This window comes from Argentina silus (genome assembly GCF_951799395.1).
Source record: "Argentina silus genome assembly, chromosome: 12".
NCBI classification, from domain to species: domain Eukaryota; kingdom Metazoa; phylum Chordata; class Actinopteri; order Argentiniformes; family Argentinidae; genus Argentina; species Argentina silus.
In genome coordinates, this window is record NC_139666.1 from 17,655,468 (window position 1) to 17,678,093 (window position 22,626).

At 45.9% G+C, this 22,626-nt stretch overlaps 2 protein-coding genes across 2 annotated transcripts in view; one reads left to right on the forward strand and one right to left on the reverse strand.

The window, feature by feature from the left end:
- Positions 1-22,576, reverse strand: part of cmss1 (cms1 ribosomal small subunit homolog) — a 31,237-nt gene extending 8,661 nt beyond the window's left edge. Inside the window, exon 1 of the mRNA XM_083681990.1 lies at positions 22,504-22,576. Within this exon, the coding sequence (XP_083538116.1) occupies positions 22,504-22,552 (49 nt within the window). The 5' untranslated portion in view covers positions 22,553-22,576. The remainder of the gene's footprint in view (positions 1-22,503) is intronic.
- On the forward strand, positions 3,484-19,143 carry LOC310813147 (filamin A-interacting protein 1-like; the record flags this gene model as incomplete). Its single annotated transcript, XM_083682009.1, has 5 exons — positions 3,484-3,507; positions 6,172-6,405; positions 7,003-7,194; positions 7,457-7,635; positions 16,125-19,143. The coding sequence occupies 5 exons, from the start codon at positions 3,484-3,486 to the stop codon at positions 18,946-18,948; spliced, it is 3,453 nt and encodes a 1,150-aa protein (XP_083538135.1). The 3' UTR covers positions 18,949-19,143.
- Positions 22,577-22,626: the final 50 nt, after the last annotated feature.

Here is a 22,626-nt window from a genome sequence, read left to right on the forward strand (position 1 = left end):
AGAGGTCAGGGGTTAGCCCAATAAGCTGCAGCTTTAAAAGTGGTCCATTCTGTCTGACATCTGTTGTCTATGACCTAGCTGGTTACGAGGTGGGACTTTGGAAGAACCTTTGCGGGTTATGAGGTGATGTAAATTCAGTAACTGCAGAGACCAAAATAAATGAAATAAAGTAATCTTTCAACACAATCTTGAACTTAAAGGAAGTAATGAAAGAGTGGAAAGGAGTGAGAGATAACATTTGTTTGAGGATGAGCTGAGCAGGGCCACATGACAACACATGATCTCAACAGCAGGGGGAGCAGCGTTTCAGTACGAAGCCCAACACTGCCCTCTACTGGACTGACAACTGCCTCTTTCTTTTCAGATGATGACCAGAGAATAAAGTGAAGGGTTAGGATAAACGACTCGACACACACACACACACACACACACACACACACACACACACACACACACACACACACACACACACCGGTGTGATATGACAGACATACATAGGACTAACATTCGAAAGTGTCTCAACTCTATTTGTCCATCGGTGTGAAAGCACATTTAGTATTATCGTGTCAGGGTCAGGAGCAAACGTCTCTGAGAAAAGCCAGTACATCTGTCAGAGCCAAGGGTCTGTTCTTGACCCAATGTTCTCTCTATGAAGACAGAGGTTAACATCCACTGAGATGAGAACATTGCATTCCCTCCTCCCTTCTTGTGTGCATGTCAGAGTGTATGTGTATTATGCAACTATGGATGTGTCATTGCACACTCAAATCAAGTCAAGGCTGTATATGTGTGTGTGTGTGTGTGTGTGTGTGTGTGTGTGTGTGTGTGTGTGTGTATATTGGCATGTCAGAAGGCCATACTGTAGTGTGGGATCCTGAACCTTGACCTGTGTCCTATATGAGATCTATATGTCAAAGGCCAAGGGAGCATCTCTATCTAGAGCAGAGAAGTTATGGCTGTTTCATAAGACACACAAGGTACTCGTGCTCTCTCTCTCTCCCTCTCCCTCTCTCTCTCTGATGCTATCAACTACCCTCTTCCTCCCTTCCTCCCTCCCTCTCCCCCATTGGAAGGTCACATGTAGCCTAAAGGTTTGGGTCAGTCAATCTTCCTTGTCACTTTCTTTCCTTCCTCTCTCCTGGCAGGTACCATGTGTGTGATGTTTGTATCACTCCATCCTCTCCTCTTTCTCTCTCAATCAATCATCACTGCAGGACTCTGATGCAATGCAACAAGAATGTAGGACCTGATGTCTGAGGATGGGGGGGCAAACACGTGTGTGTGTGCACACAATTCTCAGACAGCAGAGGAATTTCACATCGCTTTCCTTATCCAGATAGTGACCTTCTGTCAAGGCAGCCTTGTACGATAAACTTCCAAAAGAGGACACGGACGGACAGATGCACACACACACACACACACACACACACACATACACACACACACACACACACACACACACACATACACATACACATACACACAAATGTAAACCACATTTCATTACATCATATCAACCTCTTGGACAGTGCTTTGCTTTCCACACTGCAGTCCATGTTACATTGTTGGACAGTATAGGACAAGGCCTTGTAGTAGGCTACACTTGGAAAGCGTATGTATACATTTAAAAAACACTGAGAAAGCCAAGAGACCACATCAAGCCAAGAAAATAACCTCTAAAATTATTAGCAATAATAAAAAAAGATATATTACCCACTGAGAGGGCAGTTTTGCCCAAATAACACTAATAAATAACGCACATTAAAATGACAGGATTTTAATATGCATCAGTGATACTAGTAGGAGAGCGTAGCAATGCATGTGAGAAACGCCAGAGGCTAGCATGTGGAACGCAGTAAAAACAAAGACCAGAGAGACAGAGAGAGAGAGAGAAACTCCACGAGCTGTAAAGACCATAAAGAGTTGTCTAGCCTTCAGAACGTCAAACCATTGTGTCAATTGTACAGTATGAGACCAGTACTAAACCAGAACACAGCAAACCCTGAAGGCCCTGTAAAAGATGACTGGTCACCCTGGCAGCAAATATATGGACTGCCATGAATTGTGATCTCCACTCACACAGCCTCAAAAGGTAAGAGAGGGTTCATCACATCTTGAGCAGGATGTTCGGATCAACATTTCTTAGACTTCATTAACCTACTGTGTAGGTTTGGACATCTAGTATCTGGCACTTTCACCTATCAGTGGCTATGAGGGGAGAAAGCTGAATCCAAATATTTAATGTTTCTGCCAATGGCTTCAAACAAACATCTGAAACGATTAAGGAAAGAGAGGAAAGGGTAAGAAAAGGGGGATGTTTAGACATTCTCAGGGTGTGCCATTGAACGCCAGGAATCACAGGTTAAATATTTGGAAAAACTGTATTACACATGATTGGGTGGACTTTATACAAAACCATATCCGTGACAACTACACACTTTTCCCCAAAAAATTCCATGAAACCCTACTTTTCTTGGGAAAGCCAAGTTGAAACTCCACTGGAACTGAGTAAGAAACCACACCAACCCACACTGCCTATCAACAGCTCTACTAAATACCAACATGTGACCTTATAAGGGGCAAGATCATTTCTTAGCTTTATTTGCCATCAGAGATGACTGTGGTCCACAGCTTGTAAACCGGCATTAAGCATGCTTTGATCCCAGCTTTCAGAGTCTGATGCATGAAACTCAACTCCAAACCCACACCTACTCATATAAGATTTTTACAATCAGCACAGCAGAGCATCTAGCCTAATTAAGATAAGTTCTCAGCCTCAGATGTAACTTTGTTCTGATGTGATGTCATTTAGGCTATCGTATCACACAGACGAAGGATAAAAGAATGTCCTGAGGCCTGGAACCTGGAACCTGGAGCCTGGACTCTTGTGTTCTCCAGCTCCTGCTCCAAACAGGTGCTCTCCTGCACGACAGCTCCGATCTGTATGACATGTTTACAAGGCTCTGTAAAAGTAGAAAACCGAGAAAGAGAGAGAGAGGGAGAGAGAGAGAGAGAGAGGGGAAAAGGAGAGAGAGAGACTAGAGAGAGGTAAAGAGAAGGGCTCTCCTGCTGAGGAGGTGGTAACTGAGACTCATACTAACAGGAATGGCGGGGGGGGGGGGGGGCGCTGTGACAGCTTTGTTCCATTCAGTAAAGAGAACCAAACCAGCCATCTTACCCATGAGACAGTGTCCATTGTGGAGCATAACAACTGGCCACCTGACGAGCGAACCTCAAGCCCTTCAACAGCAAACCCCCTCGTGAAAAAGCTGAAACAGTGCTGAAACATGCCTAGACGAAGGAGCTTGCTCCTAAACACGTCAGCATGAACCCGAACTGCTTCTTTAAGCTTTATTCTTTATCATTAAGAACTATTGTCCTCCAAAACTATACCTCCCAAATGTTCACTTTCCTCCTAAATTCTACAGCCCTTGGTTGGAATTCAATTGGTAATGTCTCCTTTACAACACAACACACCAGACCATGAACCACTGTGCCCCTGCCAACGTAAGAGCCTCCATAAAGCCCTCAGATTTAAGTAGGGCCGCACGATGCCAACTTCACACTGGCGCTAGTACCGATGGAGAAGTCCAGAACACAGCCGGGCCCAGACTGCCATGACAGGTGGATATAAAGTGTACATAGGGAGTGGATAGGTAGAGGCAGGCTGGATAAGGCGCATGCCCGCTTCGTGTTTTAACACACAGGTCATAAACCCCTCCATGCTTTATTACTGGTTACATAGCGGGGTTGAGAATGTCAATGAATAAGTGTGCATTCATAGGTTAAGTGAGCTCATGGTCAAATTAATTTAGCTATGCAATGGCATCTGAACGTGTGTGTGCCCGTGCGAGTGTGTGTGTGTGTGTGTGTTATTTCAGAGGTCACCAAAGAAAGAGTGTGTGTGTGTGGTTGACCATATGTGGTTAATTTCAGAGGAGGATAGAGAGAGAAGAGAGAAATGAGAGGAAAGATAAGAGAGAGAGAGAGAGAGAGGGGGTCATGTTTTTATTTCGAACCATTAATGGTTTAGAATCCCAGGGCAGCCGGTGGCTTTCCGTGCAGACTGGCAAGAGGAAGGTTGCTCTCCATGTTTAAGGCAAATAAACATAAAGGAGCCAAACAGCACGTGGACCTGACAGTCTAACGGGGTGTGTGTGTGTGTGTGTGTGTATGTGTGTGTGTGTGTGTGTGTGTGTGCAGGCGTAAGACCCCAAGCATAGTGTCCATCATGTTGAGGGGAAACGGGACAGTGGCACGTGTCTCTGGTTGACCACTAGCAGCAGCAGAAGCGTAGACGGGACAAGTCAAAGCATGAGCAAGTCCAAGGGAAACAACACTCTTATCCTGTGGTAGATATCGGAGAGGGGGGGGGGGGGGGTGGGGGGGGGTGCGTCTCAATAGTTTGAAGTGCCTTCCTCTCTTGAAGTTGTACCCTTTTCCTTCATCTGCCCCAATGAGGGAAAAAAAACTTAAACGAACTACAAATTCCAGTTCGTCATCCACCACACATCACTTAACCTGTACTTTCATGTCTGTGTAGATGTATGGAGAGGAGAGGACGCCTCTGTGGACTACTGACATCCAGCCAGTGTCTCCGCTCCAGGCCTTGGACATGAGAGTCGACCTGTATGTCAGGGGCTGACGTCTGTGGGCTATGATTCCCGGGTGGAAGTTACGGACTGGTCGAATGGGACCTCATAAAAAAGGCCCCTGAATTCCTGTTAAAGCCTTTATCATTCCTTCCATCCGAGTAAACGAGTGGAGCGAGGGAACAGGGAGGGGAGTCCGGACGGACAGCTCCATCTGTCTTAGTGATTGATACAGAAGGGATAACAACTCAGATCAGAGCAGTCCTATCTATGGCTACATATCCCTATCTTTCCTAGGTAAATAAAGCGAGAGTAAATAAAGAGTCCAAAAAACAGACACACACTGTACTGTTGTAGTGCAAAAGCAAGGACTTTTGCAAAGACTTGCGAAAGACTTGCTTTTGCCACCAGTGTGTTAGCTAGGTTTGTCTTGTTTGGAAAGATTGGCTATTAACAATGTCCAGCTGCTATATGTTTACTTGCGTGTGTGTATGTATGTATGTATGTGTGTGTGTGTGTGTGTGTGTGTGTGTAAACCTTTCCTCTCCTGCACTTTGGTCTTGGGACATCTAACCACCATAAAAACTCATCCCTCATGGTTGTGTAACAGTGAAAAAAACAGTTTTATTGTGTGTGTGTGTGTGTGTGTTTGTGTGTGTGTGTGTGTTTGTGTGTGTGTGCCTTATACAACAGTATAAGGTTTACATTTGTTGTCTACCTTCCTTCACAGCTCATTATGAATGTTAAGATCTTAATGAGTGAATGGAATGTCGGGGGAAGGCACCTGTGTGTGTTTTCAAACAGTAATGACGAGAGATTAGAATGAGATCATAATTCAGAACTCAGCTCAGCCTCTCCCGCTAAATTTGGGATACCAAAAAAAAGAGAATGTTGGTTGAACGTTAAACTTGAAAGTCCTCTTTGAAGCCTTGTTTGGTGTGACCAGCTGACTTCAACAGCTAGACAACACCTACACACACACACGGCGCGCACACACACACACACACACACACACACACACACACACACACACACACACACACACACACACACACACACACACACACACACACACACACACACACACACACACACACACACACACACACACACACAGGGACCACACACACAGTTCCTCTCCTCATATGGTCAGTAATTAAAGGCCTGCTCTCTGGCACCATGTCCTCATCCTCTCGTCTGCCAAGCTGACAGAACTTCACTGTAAATGTGCTAAGCAGGGAACGGTGAGATAACACCAGGATGACATCAGCACCAGAACATAAGCAAACGACTTATCGCTATCTCTCAGTCAGACAAACTGTTATTACAAAATGGGCCTTGCGTGTTTATATTAGCCGAGTTAAAGCCTTATGTTGTCATACTGCAGACCTCATTCACCGTTTTAGGCTATGCGCTCAACTTGTTCATTCGCCACTTTCTAGTGGTGTACCAATACCTTATTCATCCGTCTCTCTCCCCATCCCCCCCCCCCCCCTCTCTCTCTCTTCTTCTCATTCATTCCTGCTCTCCCTTTACTTTCCTCCCTCCTTCTTTCTTTCTTTCTTTCTTTCCCTCTCAGGCGGATCCAAAAGAGATGCACTCCCGTAGCAACAGCCCCAACATGGCTGCCCAGAGCACAGGTTGTCCAGGGAGACAGAGCTCTGAGCCCCTCCGCCCCGACCCCCCCGCAGCTACCATCCAGAGGGGCAGCAGGGGCGGTGGGGGAGGAGAGGGGGGAGAGACGGGGAGAGGCAAAGACCTGTCTAGGGATGACCTCCTCTTCCTGCTCAGCATCCTGGAGGGAGAGCTGCAGGTAAGGAGGACTGACCAGACAGCAGGAGAGCCGCACACTCTTGCTCTGATGGTAATTATTTATTGAATAAATGAGGACTGACCGACCACCCGTATCAAAGACACGTTCTATCAATCTAGTCTGGATAGAGCTATGTTTCTCTGCACTAGAGAGAGGCGAGTTGGACTACAAAACCTGGCCACAATCCAAAAGGACACCACATGAGCCAAGATGACGCAATGTAATCTGAACTGGCTAACTCAGCGTCTTTGCGCAAATCATGTGTTGATGTCAGCGGGGGACATGCATGGGAGTTTGACTCGGGCTGTGTGCACATTTCTCAAGGCTGTGTCCCGTGTGGCTGTGGGGTTGAGCTGTATGTACAGTATAGGAATTAAAGATCCAATCTCAGACACGATGATTCAGTCTCCCTAACAGAGGAGCCCATTGTGGCCATGACTAAAACCGTGACTAAAACATTTCTAGACATAGCTATGTAGCAGAGCATGACACACACAGACACACAGTATGGAAAGCCTTGCCACGGTTAATATTCTCTCTCCCTACCTCTTCATTCTCACTCTTCACTTTAACTCCTTCATCTCCCCATCACACCAGGCCAGGGACGAAGTGATAGCCATCCTGAAAGCAGATACGATGGACTTGGCTCTTCTGGAGTCCCATTACGGCTTTGTTACACCACAACAGGTGCTCCGAGCCCTGCAGAGAGACTCAGTCCAGGCCCAGGCTTGTGAGGCCCAGCCTGAGCAGGCCCAACTTCAGGATGTCTATGAACAACCAATGGCTGAGGTAACAGGACACAACCAATGATATGAGCCTTGAGCCAACCTTCTGTCTAAGGCATCAAATCACACTTACAGTACATGAAGGACAAAGTAAACAATGACGTTTCTATTGTTTATTCTTTTCTCCATTAGCTAAATGGTGGACACACTGACCACAACATATCTTTAGACCTGTTAATGTTATCTTCTCCTACTTCCTTCTCATTGATCCTGTTCTCTCTCTCCCCCCTTCTCTCTGTTTCTCTCTCCCTCTCTCCCTCCATCAGCTGGACCATCTGGTGGAGACCCAGAGGCAGTCCTACAGGCAGATGCTGGAGCAGCTGGTGCAGGTGGAGCGCTCTCACAGTGGCGCCCTCTGCAGGCTGGAGGAGCAGGACCGGAACCACAGGGCGTTCATACAGGAGAGTGACGACCTCACCAATCTACTGGAGCAGGACCGTGAGAGGTCAGTGACCATAAAGCCAGGAGGGGGGGGGGGGGGGGGGTTATATAAGTGCAAGGAAGCCTAGAATCAGTGCTGTATAATGTCACAGGACTTCACATTTCTTTGGTGTAGGCTAGTCTCCAATGCTGACACGGCTGAGTGAGTGTGGCAACTCTGTGTTTGTGCTACAGAGTGTCTCTGACCTCAGGCCTGTACTTACAGCTAGTGCTGCCCTCAGTCACGGACCATTACCTTGCATCTCTGTTTAGGCACTTTGGCTCAGCATGCTCTCCCTCAGACACACACACACACACACACGCAGTACACAGTCCACAGTCCACAGTACACACACACACACACACGCACACACGCACACAATAACGCAGGGGTAAGACTAACCCCATTATAATGGGTGAGGTCAGAGACGTGTGTGGTTGTGGTTGTGTTGTCAAGAGCCAAAACGCTGGCGTCCTGATTAGATGTGGCATAGGCACTGGAGGGAGTTTGGCTAATAACACTGAAACCCTGCCTGGCTCTGCCCTTCAAGTCATTTGGGCACCATTGAAAATGTCAAACACTTAGGAATCACCCAATTTCGGCATGGAGGTCTATGGTGGTTCCAGCTCATGTACCTTCAGCTCTCTAATCTGACTGTAGAGAGAGTAGGCCCGCACTGAGCTCAGTGCCCTGGGAACAGACAACATGTCTGACTGGCTGTGCCACCGCCAGGGAACAAATCCTTTACCACAGCAAAACAGTAGAGAGTATCCATTCAAGCATGCACGCAAGAACTCACCCGCTGGATTGGAACTTCTTTCCATTAAATAATGTTCAAAAAAGTGGGTTTAGAAATGACTTATCGAAAAAGTAATACAGACACATTTTTCAGAAGCAACATTGTCATTTTAGATACTGTCACCGAATTAATGGGTTTCAATGGAAAGGCTCCAATGAGCCGACTAAAGGCTGCATCTCAATAACTAAAGAAGTGATAAATGCACCTAAAAACGTCTTGAGGTCATTTACCATCAAACTTAATGCAAAACAACTATAAGATACACACACACACACACACACACACACACACACAAAAAGCAACATAGGCCTAGTCAGTAATACAGAACAGTCAAAACACATCAAACAAACCCTGCTACTAACACTTGCAGACACATGCAGACACATGCAGACACAGGCCTAGGCCTCCTCCTTCTCGCTACATCGAGGGTGATTAATACAAGAGCAGACACTGTGTTAGTTCTGTCTGTAGTGTAGCGTTCACACTGAGTTACTCATGCGTCCCTGGTTACACCAAGTTAGCACAAAGAGGAGCAGAACTACACAGAGAAGCTTTTCATCTATAGAGCCCACTTGTAACCAAAAGGGTCTCAAACACTTCCATCTCAGAAACACGAACCGAGACTGATGCAATGGGACGTGTTTGATGTGTGGGGTGTGTGTGTGTGTGTAAAGAGTAAAGAGGCTTAAAATTGATATGGAATATCTCCTGTCCACACACACACACCTCCCAGACAGTTTCCGCTAGTATGTTTACCAGACACACTTCACAGTATGACTCATCCTCTCTTTCTCTTTCCAAAGATGCACTTACAGTCCCTTGAGCATAACAGAACATCTGAGCATGAGCAACGATACATCCTAACACTATTACAAATATTATCCCCAGGGGAAATTAGGGTACATAAAATTACAAGTCAGAATCGTATCTGAAGATTATTCTGCTCTTCATCTCTCGTTCGCTCTCTCTCTCTCTCTCTCCATCACTCCCTTTATCCACCCTTCATCCTTGGGTCTCCTAAGTAAATAATCATCTGAAACCTGAGTCAGGAATGCTTCTCCCACTTGCTTATCTCTCTCCCTCTTTCTCCACGTATCCCTCCTTCCCTCTTAATCCATCCTCTGAGTAAAGTGATCCACTTGGCCTACGGTACCCTACACCGATTCCAGCAGCATCTCATCTCCCATCCATGGATCAACTAGGCCCCAAACCCTGCTGCTTAGCTTCTGAGGCAACTACTTTTTGTAACACTGTAAAGTGTGTCTTGTCTTTTGTGGCTGAGTTGGTCGAGCATGGCGCCAACAGTGCTAAGGTTGTGAGTTCGATTCCCGCTGGGACCATATATACTAAAAAAAAGTATTTATGCACTTGCTGAAATGAAAATGTCTTTTCGCGTCAGCTAAATAGCATATATATTATTTTGTACGTAACTCAGTGTGAGATAATGTAGGGATGACAGTGTGAGACACAGGTCAGTAATTTGTCAGGCTCGTGTCTGTGTTGTGTAGAGATCAGAAGTCCTGTGATCATGAATTCTAGATCCTATCATTGCCTGTTGTACAATAGCCTCATCATTGCGTGTTACAGTGTGATTACAGAGGCGTATTAGAACGCAGTGATTGTTCAAACCTCAGCTATCAGAGCAAGCTTTGGGCCTGCTTGAGTTTCCCATGCCCTGTCATTTAGCTGACAGGTCCTCAGTGTTAACCACACACACATGTTCACCATACACACACCGATGGAATCAATGTGTTCCCTCTTTTTTTATCCACATGATCTTTGACTCAGTCATTCATCCCAAAATCTCACCCACAAAACCTCCCCAACTCTTTCATGTGTACTCGAAAGCGCACGCACGCACACGCGACGCAAGAACAGAACCGGAGAGGAAGAGATGCAAAAAGCTAGGTGAAGCCAAGTCACACACAGAGAAGGAAAGAGGAAAAAGCTAAAGAGTGGAAAAAAAACTAATAAAAAAAGACAGGAGAAATAAAAGAGAGGGTGAGAAAGACAAGCGCGAGAGTAAGAATGAAAAAGTATACACTAGTCTTAAATCTCTGCTTGGTGAAACACAGCACAGGAAATGTTTTCCCTCATCTGTCCCAAGGGGGACAGGACGGTTTAAACTTGGCCTTGTCGCCGTAGAAACCGACAGCTGTTCCGTCCGGCCAACGCGCTCCCGCATCCGGCCGCTTGGCCAATAATGTGTCAGGGACGTGTATAAATTACCAGGGAAATCTGTCACTGGCAACACTCTTCGACGGTTTGAACTGCTTGGGCACTTTCACTGGATCCATAGACCTAGAGAGGGATTGGACATGGGCAAATATGACAGCAGCATCCCTACATTACAACCAGTGTTGTGGAGGAGTTCCACTACATGTAGCTCAACTATTAGTTTAACTACATTTAGCTGTAGTTTGGTGGTAGAATTAAATTAAACTAAATTCAAATCTTGGTAGTGTTTTCAGTACTTCACTCCTTGTTTTTTTTGCCATGTAGCAGTGTAACTACTCACTAGATCTTCCCCCCAAAACAAAACAAGAAATGGGAATTTAACTATTATTCAAACACTTGAAATTCAAACATTCCTACTATTTATTCCCTCACTGCTTCCCGTCTCCCCACTTTGCTCCAACTCACCTATTTGTTTTTATCTTCCTTGAGCGTTTCGTTTGTTCAGTTTCTGTCATACGGACTAGTCATCTTTCTGTAACTGACTGTCGTGTGTTGGATGAAGTAGTTTCGCTGTAGTGAACTACATTTTCAAACTAGCTTTAGTTTGACAAACTATATTTCTCTCTAAAGGGTAGCTTCAGTGTAGTTTAAATTCGTCCCTTGTAAAATAATTGGTAATTTAGTTAAATACATTTTCAGAGTAGCTTCCCAGCACTGAGAACAACATCCGTTTAATAAAACTCAATTACGGTTTATTAAAACTTATTAGGTTACTGTGAGAGCTTGAACAATTAGAAGACAAGGCATCATATTGAATAGTGTCTTGGTTCTTGACTGGAGTACGACTTTATCGAGTTTATCAATCTCACGTAGTAGACCCAAGTAAGGCTTACCAGACCATGTAGCAGCTCACTGCATCCATGCTCTGCCTTATATATGACCCTGGATGAAAGCATTGGCTAACTGGTGGACTCATCACAAACAGTGGTTAAAAGAAAATTCTCTAAATCTCTCAAAATTATACCTCAGGAAGAGTGTGGGAGCCATGTGGAGACAGAGAAAGCTCTTCTCATATAGCAGGCCTATTACATGGCCGCCATGTTTCAGGGCTTTCCTGGAAATGCATTTTTGAGGGATCCAATCATGCGTGTAATTGTGGACAGGCAGTGAGGCGGCCGGCCCCTCCTTTAAGGGAAATAGGACCCTGTGAACCTGTAGTATGGGGTTAATGCCTGTGGAATTGGCTGGAATGAGAACAAAAACATGTATTTATTGTTGTAGTTTCTACTGTTATTCATTCAATTCCTTAGCTTACAGTCTCTACCCACCCTTCAACCCCCATCTTAAAATGGGACTTCACAAAGTAGCCTAGATTCTTCCTGCTTGTAAACCTGCTACATGAAAGCATCAGGGCTATATATTGTTAGTCTGGATGACAAACACTGGGGCCACATGCTGATAATCTGATTTGACCATGTTTAATGGATATCCCATGAACGATTCCCTCTCTCTCCTGTGTGAATGGGCATCGGCCATGTTGACTAACACTCACCAACAGTCACGTCTATTAATAGTGAAGTTTCCAGAGAACTGTGCGTCTTTGGGCTGTTTTGGAAATGCTTGCGTGATGACGGCATGTCACAGGGGACATATTTCACCCTTAATTGGGGACTTGAGGGTTTTGCAGGGGGAAAAAAAGAGAGGAAAAAAGTCAATTTCCTGACCAGTGTACATCCATAATGCTCTGCTCCTCCAAAGAAACCATTCCCATGAGAAAAGGCTTGCCTTAGATAAGACCCAAGAGTGCAAGTGAGTGTGTGTGTGTGTGTGTGTGTGAGAGAACCAGAGTCTGCACTTTGTACAGTATGAGTGTGTATGCGTGCAAGAGTGTGTGTGTGTGCAAAGGAATACAATTCCAAATCTATGTAGCCAGTATACCCCAGCCAGTATTCCTGATGGAGATACAGGTGTCAGGACTGTAGTCACTGCATTGGTACGCTCTAGACCTGGGACCTCTAAAAAGCAATGAGACCCACGTGAGAGACAGGCTGTTGGAGGTGGAGAAGGTGAGTGAGGTCCACTCTAAGCATTGGGACAGTAAGCGATGGATAGTGTGAGAGGACGTGGCGTAAACTGCCACAGAGGGTTAGTAAACTCACTGTTCTCATACAGACCAGCTGGCACTGATTAGACCTGTACTATAGGACTCAATGCATCTGCCCCATCAATCAGAGAGAGAGAGAGAGAGAGAGGGGGGGGGGGGGAGGTGAGACAGCAGCACAGATGAATGCAGAGGGAAGATGATGGATTAAAGAAAAAGATAGCAAGGGTCATGGCCGAAAGAGATAGATATGGAGGTTAGGAGATAAAGAGGGGCATTGAGCAGAGGCATGTGGAGAGCAAAGAGAGTTGAGCGGAGAGAGAGAGAGAGAGAGAGAGAGAGAGAGGGAGAAAGAACACATGTGGATGTAATTGCAGGCCAATGATGATGTCACCTCTCAGTCAGGTTATCAGGCCTCAGGCACAGCAGCTACAACACAAACATGACAGGTCTCCTTCACACACACACCAAACGTAAACTTGCATATGCACACGCACACGCACACGCACGCACGCACACACACACACACACCCACCCACCCACCTCTAGGAGCACCACTTTTACTTGTTTACCAATGAAAAGGTGCAGTGGTAGTGAACAAAGCGTTCCTTGATTGTTAATCTTAAATGTGACGATCAGACCCAAACTAAAAACTGATGCAGATTATAAACAATTTTTCACATAATCCTGCAGACATTAATTGTTGCCGAGCAACTCTTATTGTGATGGGACTGTGACAGATGGTGGGGTCTCCGACTCTCTCTTGCTGACAACTCGCACATCGCCTCTGTCCTTCCCATCAGCCTCTCTGGCATGGCTGCACCATGACCTCATCTGGAATGGGCTGATCTCCAGTAAATGTGTACACACACACAGTTTTCAAAATGTTAGAAAGATTACAAACACACATCTTCTCCAAATAAACCCATAGCCAAAGAGGGACACTTCATGCTTTCAAGATGCACGCACACGAGCGCGCGCACACGCACACGCACACACACACACACACGCATACACACACACACACACGCATACATACACACACACACACACGCATACACACACACACACACACACACACACACACACACACACACACACACACACACACACACACACACACACACGCATACACACACACGCGCGCACGCACACACAAAATACAGTCCCTTATATGGGCTTGCTGATGATGTAATGGGCTGAAGAGCTCCGCTGGCTGCCAGAATGTGGAGAGAGCACTTCTTCATAATGTTTGGTTTTCCGGGTGGAATGTCCACATTGCTGAGAACGGCGGGACAGAGAGGTGGGAGAGCGGAGAGAGGACAGAATATGTTCTGAGGCTTTAAGAACATACAGCACAGGTAGGAATAAACCCAGACCGGGTCAAAAAAAGGAAACGGGTACAGGACAGAATCTTGTGTGTGTGGGGGAATGTTTGACTGGCTGAAACTTGCCATCTAATTCCAGGAAGCATCTTCTGATAGAAAGATGGGATGAGTTTGTTTGTATTACACTTCATATTGTGCATACAAGAAGCAAAAGATGACTAAAACAATAAGAAGCACTGTCAGCCTTCCTGAAACAGGGTCAAATTAGATTAAATCAAGGAAGTCTAGGCTAAACTGAAAATAAAATAAATAATATGTTTTTAGTACATGGGATGCTTTCTAGATCTGACAAGACAATGTCTCAAGTTCTCTATTGTTTCCATTCAATTGTTATTTTAGAGTTTCAACTTCTCTACTTCTTGTCTTGTTGCTTCCATTTAACTAAGCTAATTGTGTTCAAAGGTTGAAAGATGAGTGAATCCGAAACTCTCCTTAAATTGTTCTTTGCCTGCAGGCATTTTGTGTCATTCTAAACCATGTGGCTGATAAATTAGTTGAGCACATTCAATGTACTAAAATCCACCAATATCCAAATTAAATTAATCTGCAACACTGCATTTAAATTTGGCGATAATACAGAATTACTGCAACAAACAAGCAATAAACCAATGGGTAAACATGTGCGTGAGTGCATGATTCCCACAGGCAGACAGAAAATCTCTATAGAGTAATGACAAGTCATCAAGCTCATTATTTTTGGTTGCGTATAAAAGTGTATCACACAGAGAAAACTCTCATGAAAACCACATAAATATTTACAGAGAAAATAAACTACTAAATTGCACTGTGTATTAATCAAAAGAGCTAGTCCTTTCATTAATAAAGCTCTGACGGAAAGTAGTTACATCACTGAACATTTGTTAAATCCTCAATAACCATCTGCATGCACGCTATAGAGACGCTGTAAATACAGCCTTTATAGGCTGTATGTCTCCATTATGTTCCAGTGAATGGGTCTCTGCTTTGGTAGGAACACAATTTGTCATGTTTTAATACAAACAATGTCAAGACAAGACTATAACAAATGTGTGTACTAACATGTGTGTCAATGTGCGTGCTGGGGTGAGTATGGTGAAATCTGAGTGATGGGACTAGGTGACTGTTGCCAGCCTGTAATTGCCTATGGAACAAGGGGAATTCCTGACTGGAAGTGAAAAGGGGTAGTAGTACAGGGCAGAGGGGAGGCTGGGTGCATTAGGGAGGGTACTCTGGGGTAGAGGAACCCCTTAATTAACAACTGCTCCCTGCCAAAGCACCATCTGTGATGCCAGTCATAACATCTTTGCAAACGCTGCCGGGACAGGGCTAAGGAGAGAAACAAGACGGGCTACGGGCAGCGCATGCACACACACACACACACACAGGCAACACACACACGGGCAACACACACACACAGGCAACACACACACGGGCAACACACACACACGGGCAACACACACACACACGGGCAACACACACACACACGGGCAACACACACACACACACACACGGGCAATACACACACACGGGCAACACACACACACACACACACGGGCAACACACACACACACACACACACACACACACACACACACACACACACACACACGGGCAACACACACGGGCAACACACACACACACACACACACACAGGCAACACACGCGCACGCACAGGATACAAATAGAGAATGTTCCTAGTAAGAGCACAAAGGGCCAGGGAGCAGGGAGGAAACGATGTCACCGTCATGGACATGGTACATATTTCCTGTCTGAACGTTAGCTCACCATGTCAGCAGCGCACTCTAGTACACACAGAATGTGGGGAGAGTTTCACAGTGGAAAACATTAGCCTCAGATGAAAGAAAAATAAAGGCAGCTATTGTCTTGTGTGTTTGTGAAACAACTAGAAATGCCTAAAACAATAGTTCAATTTGTCAATTGCAAATTGTTGGCTCTTTTATATGACAAAAAATTAAAGTGATCATTTATTACATTTGATATATCTTATAAAGTAAACCAAACCATTCTGTGTGAATCATGTCCATATTTGTATCTCTTTTCTACACAGACTTAAGTTGCTGATTGTCCAGGAGAAAGCCTACCAGAAGAGAGGGAAGGAGGAGAGCAAGAGAGAAGTCTCAGCTTTAAAGGAAGAGCTGACCAAACTGAAGTCTTTTGCATTACTGGTTGTTGACGAACAGCAGCGTCTGACTGAACAGCTGACTGAGCAGAGCCAACGAGTCCAAGAGCTAACAACCATCACTGACCACGCCCAACAGGAACTAAACTCCACCCACTCCAGGGCAAAAGAGGAGGAGCTTAAATCCCTGAACCTGGAGGCGGAACTACGAGACCAGGCTTCCCGCTTCCACCTTGACCAGGAAGCCATGACGGCCAAACTAGCCAATGAGGAATTCCAGAACCAGCAGCTCCGCCAGCGATTGGTCACCCTCAGCCGCCAGCTGGACGAACTAGAGGGCACCAGGGGTGCCCTTAGGAGGGCAGAGGAGGAACTGCAGGAGCTGCGGGACAGGGTGAGCCGTGGGGAGGAGGGAAGCGAAGGAGGATCAGCAACCCCCAGCCTGCTGTCCGAGGTGGAGCAGTTGAGGAGGAGGGTGGTGGAGATGGAGGGGAAGGATGAGGAGATGATCCGTATGGGTGACCAATGCCGGGACCTGGACCGCAAGCTGGGAAGGGAGTCCAGCCAGAGCCGCAGCCTGAAAGCAGAGGTGGACAAGCTAAATGGCAGGATCAGTGAGCTTGATAGACTAGAGGAGTCTCTGGGAAAGAGCAGACAGGAGTGCAGTTCTCTGAAGGGCAGCCTGGAAAGGGAGAAGGGTGTCACCAGACAGCTGTCTGGAGAGCTAGACAGTCTCCGGGTGAGAGTGAAGGAACTGGAGGCCATTGAAAGCCAGCTGGAGAGGACAGAAGGGGCACTGAGACAGGACCTGTCCAAACTACGGACACTGACGGTCGTGCTGGTGGAGGAGAGGAAGGCCATGGCTGAGAGGCTCAGACAGATGGAAGAAAAACTCCAGGCAAAGGAACGGACACAGCAGACTGACCGAGATAGTGGGTTGACAGTCAATGATAAACTGATCGAGGAGAGTCAGAGGGTGCTAAGGTCTAAAGCGGACCTGGAGAAAAGGGTTCAGAGCATAGCCAAGGAGAGGGATGAGCTCTGGGCCAAGCTAAGGGCAGAGGAGGAGAAGAGTGGGCATCTGCAAAGCAAAGTCAACACCATGAAGAAGAGGCTTGAGGTCCTGGAGGTCAAAGAGGGGGAATCCTGTCGAGAAAAAGTACAAGAAAAACACATCAAGAGCCCTGTGCCGGCAAACACAAACCACTGCTACCAACAGGAGGACAACAAAGTCAGAGAGCTCACCAAGGAGGTGGAGAGACTAAGGAAGAGACTTGTGCAGAAGGGGATGGTGGAGGGTGAGCTGATGAAGGCCGAGGTGGATTATGAGTCTCTGGAGAGGAGATGTTGTAAAGAGCAGGAGAGGGCCCGAGCTTTAATGGAAGAGCTGGAGGATTCCAGGAGAGAGCTCTCCAAGTACCAACTGGCAGAGAAAAGGGAGTCCAACCAGGAGCATCTCCTTCTAGGCCGTCTCCAGGAGGAGCAGGCCAAGTGTTACCTTCTGAACAGGGACGTGGCTGCTCTCAGGGAGAAGGTCCAGAGGCTGATGGGGACAGATGAGTCCATTTGTCAGGTTCAGATGGACCATTCCACTCTGCAGAGGCGGTTGACCCAGCAGGAGGTCAGGAACAGGGAGCTAGCCAGAGAGATGGAAGGATTAACCTGTGAGCTGGAGCGGTACAGACGATTCAGCAAAAGCCTGAGGCCAGGTATGAATGGACGACGCTTCTCAGATCTCCACATCTCCACCAAGGAAGTGCAGACAGAGCCTGAAGATAACCTACCCCCTGACTACAGAAGTCTGGCTCCACTGGTGCTCAATGGGAAACTGAACGAGGAGATCGACGAGGAAGACCCAAATCAGAATGAGGACCTAGTCCTGAAGTGCATCTCACCTCCACTAAACAATGTAGACAGCTTGAACAACCAAAACAATAACATGAGGCGATACAGCATACCTTCAGCCCATGGTAAGGATAACCAACATCCACTTAATGGTAAGATGTTAAATGGTAACCTTGTGAAGAAAGGGGATGTAGTGCTAACACACACACCAGGGCAACCATTACACATCAAGGTAACACCAGACCATGGACTCAACACAGCTAAACTGGAGATCAGCAGCCCCACTGCCAACAATGCCACATCTTATACCAGCACCGCCGTCATCCCTACCAGTGGAACCCCACCTAAACAAAGAATCACCATCATCCAGAACTCAGCCCTGTCCTCTTCTGCAAAAACGATGGGCTCACCACCACCAGAGGGGTTCTGTAGCCCAGATAGAGCCCTCTCCCCTCTCTTCATAACCCCCGTCTCCAGGGTTGGAACCCCCAACTCCTTCGGGTCAGTGACACCCGATCACACCAGCTCTCCTGTCCAGATTGTAATGGTCAGCACCGGGTCACCAGAGCCAACTGAGATTGTAGGTCAAGCTGTGTTCCGGGTGAGTCCAGAGAGGCAGAACGGATGGCAGCTCCAGAGGTCCAATAGCACTGGTCCAAGTGTCATCACTACAGACGACAATAAGATCCATATCCACCTGGGAAGCCCCTATATCCAGGCTCTGAATGGTATAACCCAGCCCGGTGGGCCGTATGACTCCCCTGGGCAGGAGCCAAGGACTCCAGTACTGACCAATGGCTGCCATATAAAAGGCAGCAGCAAGATCACCAGTAGCATCACAATAGCCCCAGCTACCTCCCCAGTCTCACAACCCTCACACATTAAAGTAAGTGGCCTTTGTGATTGAAACACCCATGCCCATGTAATCCCCTAGTTTCCATGATTGTCTTTAACAACCAACCCTGAATCCCAATGACCACAGAATCAACCCAAACCAGCCTTTCTCTGGCCAAAACAACCTTTCATAATAAAGAGGGTTTTGTTGTATAGACTACTCCATTGTGTGCAGTTGAGACAATATCCACTCAGACTACTGATGTAACCTACCACATTATTATGTGTGCATTCAACAATTCACAAAACATTGTTTGCATTTTATTTTCTAAACCATTAAAAAAGGAATGTTTGATTTTCTTTGTTTTCATCCATTCAATATCCCTTTGCTAACAAAGGTATGCTACATGATCTAGCCACTAACTGCATTTTGAATTGCCTTGCTTACTTCATAGCAATGGTAACCACATCTCAATATTTATATTTTCTCATATCTACTCATTCAACCTGTCACTGAACAACAAAATGTTGGAAAATTGGATATATGATATAAACAATCACCATCTTGAATACCCACTGAAACCCCTAACACACATAATTTTACCATCAACTGGAGGCAGAGTGAAGATTAATGGGACAGAAAAAGCAGCAGTAAATTCCAACATGTGTTTACTTGGCTCAGTTAGATTCATAGGCTGATGTCATCACTCTTCTATCTCCACCACACCAAAACCCCAGTAACCATTAGTGTGTGTGTGTGTGTGTGTGTGTGTGTGTGTGTGTGTGTGTGTGTGTGTGTGTGTGTGTGTGTGTGTGTGTGTTAGTGTATTCAATGATACAGTGGAAAACTCAGCTAAGATCAAAAGTACCATGTCGAGCAAATGGGGACAGACTGTGGGAACTGACTAAGGTTATTTCATTCGTATTCATGGTAAAAAAACCCTAAAAAAAACATTTTTTTCTTTTAAATGAATAAGTGCTCCAAGATCAGTTGTTTCCTCTGTGTAAAAACGGGGCACTGAGTCAGTAAATTGACCAAACTTTTCCACAACAAACAATGTGCAAAGCAAACAAACATCACAGTAAAAGGTAAGACCAACTGCTAACTGCCTTTTGTTGCATGGCAACACACACACACACAGGAAGTGAAAAAGCATAGAGAACACCACTTAGGCCTAGTCATAACAGAGAACACACTTTAGCTAGCCTAAAAATGCTGTCCAGAAAAGAAAAAAAACACACCTATGGGCTAATCTCATCAGTCAATGGTAACACACCAGGGGAAGGTAAGGAGCAGTTAAAGGGCCTCCCATGGGAAGGGTGCTGGCTGTGACCCAACGCAGCAGACAGACAATGACAAACGTGGAGCATTTTCCACACTGACATCATCACTTGGCGAGGTCGAGGCCAGGCCAGGCGTTTGACGACAGTTTGGGCAGATTACAGCGTGAGAGGCCCCATGGGAATATGCACAGAGTGTGACTTTGGTGAGAGCATTGGTCACAGAAAAAACATCCCATCAGTCTCACTCACTTTCTATATCCCATCCTCTGTCCCCCCCCCCCCCCCCCCCTGTGTCCTTCTCTGACTCACTGTCTCACTCTGCTTTCTTCAGCCCTCCCGCAATTTTTTATGATGCCTCCTTCCCTCCATCTCCTTCATAAATTGTCTTTCCCTTGTCTTTCCCTCTCTGAGTGAGGAGAGGATATGAAAGGAAAGATGACTGATACTCTGACACTTGTGGGACCAGAGACATTCCCATGACTGACTGACTGACTGACTGACTGACACACACACACACACACACACACACACACACACACACACACACACACACACACACACACACACACACACACACACACACACACACACACACACACACACACACACACACACGACTCATCAACACATGGAGAAACTATGACACTCTCCTCCTAAAACCACAATCTCAACAGTGGCCATCTGCTCATTCACAGCCCTCCCTTTTAAAATCCAGATCCAGAATTAGATCATTGGTTCAGTGCTAGGCCATTGAGGCTATAGTCTACCCAAACAGGCCCCCATGAGCAGACAAGCACAAAGTAATCTTTGCAATTGATGAGGAGCCAGTTGGGTTGAAGTGAAGCGAGGGGGGTGATAGAGACATGGGGCTGTGGGAGTAGCATCTTCCTCGGGTATTCCGTTATCTTCATGGCGACTGAAGTGACAGTCTGTCTCTCTGATGCATCAGATATGACTCTGAGCTTGGTACTGTCAGGAAGTGATGAAGTGTCAACACCTGTAGCGCTAGTTGGTGAGGTGATGTCAGACCTAGCTAGAACGGTTCTGCACCCCTCCATATTGTCAAAGTCAAGCAATGGAAAATGTGACAAAGTGACCAATTAAATATTAGTTTTTTTTCTATTTTCATTCCTAACAGAGGGCAGTAAAGTCTGACTTTACATCAAAAATAATGACTAGTTTGTGTGCCTTTTCAGAAGCAATAATAGTTTCCTCTTTTTTGACTATAGGTGAGACATGTTTCTGGTTTCTGTTTCCTCCAATCAGATTCCCCTGGAGGCCTTTCGGAAGCCCGGCCCTACCAGGATCCCCAAACCCAAAAGCTACGGCACACCGAGAGGGACACACACTGGACCGAACAAAGGACATCCATCAAACTCCATGCAAACTGGAAGAAAAGCTGGTCAGAGTGTGCCCAACAGGAACAACGCTACCACTACAACAAGAAGCTGACCCATACAACATACTCAATCCCACCAAACAAAGAACATACAGCTGTACCATGTGAGGATCAAACCTGAACTAAAAGTGTATTAGAGTGTATTAGAAATCCTCTTAAAAACCACAGAGCATACAATTATCAGCTGTTGATGATGGAGGTGCTAAACATGTAAACAACCCCCTTGCTGTGTTGCAGCTTACACTGTGCATTAAATAAAGGATGTATTTTCAATGAGCTACTGCAGGTTTTTGGTTTGCATGGAAATGTATATAGTTCTGTTCAAGTTCTTCTGAGAGGGCATTCGGACTTGACGTGGAAGAATGAGGTGATTCGCAGATGTTCGATCCCAAGTACAGCACTGCCCTCTACTGGGTTTAATATATCAATACAACTTTTATTTTGCATACTACAGCAGAACACTCACTGAAACCCACAGCTACCCTTGTGCAAAATCAAATATAAATATATCTATAGTCTAAGTGCTTAGCAGATGTTGGCCAATAGCTGGTGAAGAGACAGCAAAATGTTCAGAACGCGATTCCAAGCGAACTCCAAGAACCACAATTCCCTTCGGTACGAGCCCCACGTGTAATTGAATTGTTGCTAAAACAGACCATGCGTGAACTTTACGTACATTAAATAAACACTAATGTGTGTTTCCCATGTGGCATGGTGAACATTTAACGAGTGCTACTTTAAATACTACAACTAACCCGTTTTAGCTCAACGATGAAGTCAAAGCATGATTATAGCTAGATTTTGCTAGCCAGCTAACCATGGCATGGTCATAGATAGTAAACACATGCCATCGTAGCGACTAGTTGTGACTCGTGACAGGCACATGCACAAATTATGATTCACAGATACGTACAGCAGATTGAAACATTAGGTAATTAGAATTACCTGAGTTCCCTTCTTGTTTCCACCAGTCATCACCCAAATCATCTCCCATCTTGTTCCAAAACTACCGCTGTGACTTCAAGAGGCTCTGTTCACAATCGCAAAGACGTTTGTCAACGGGTTTAG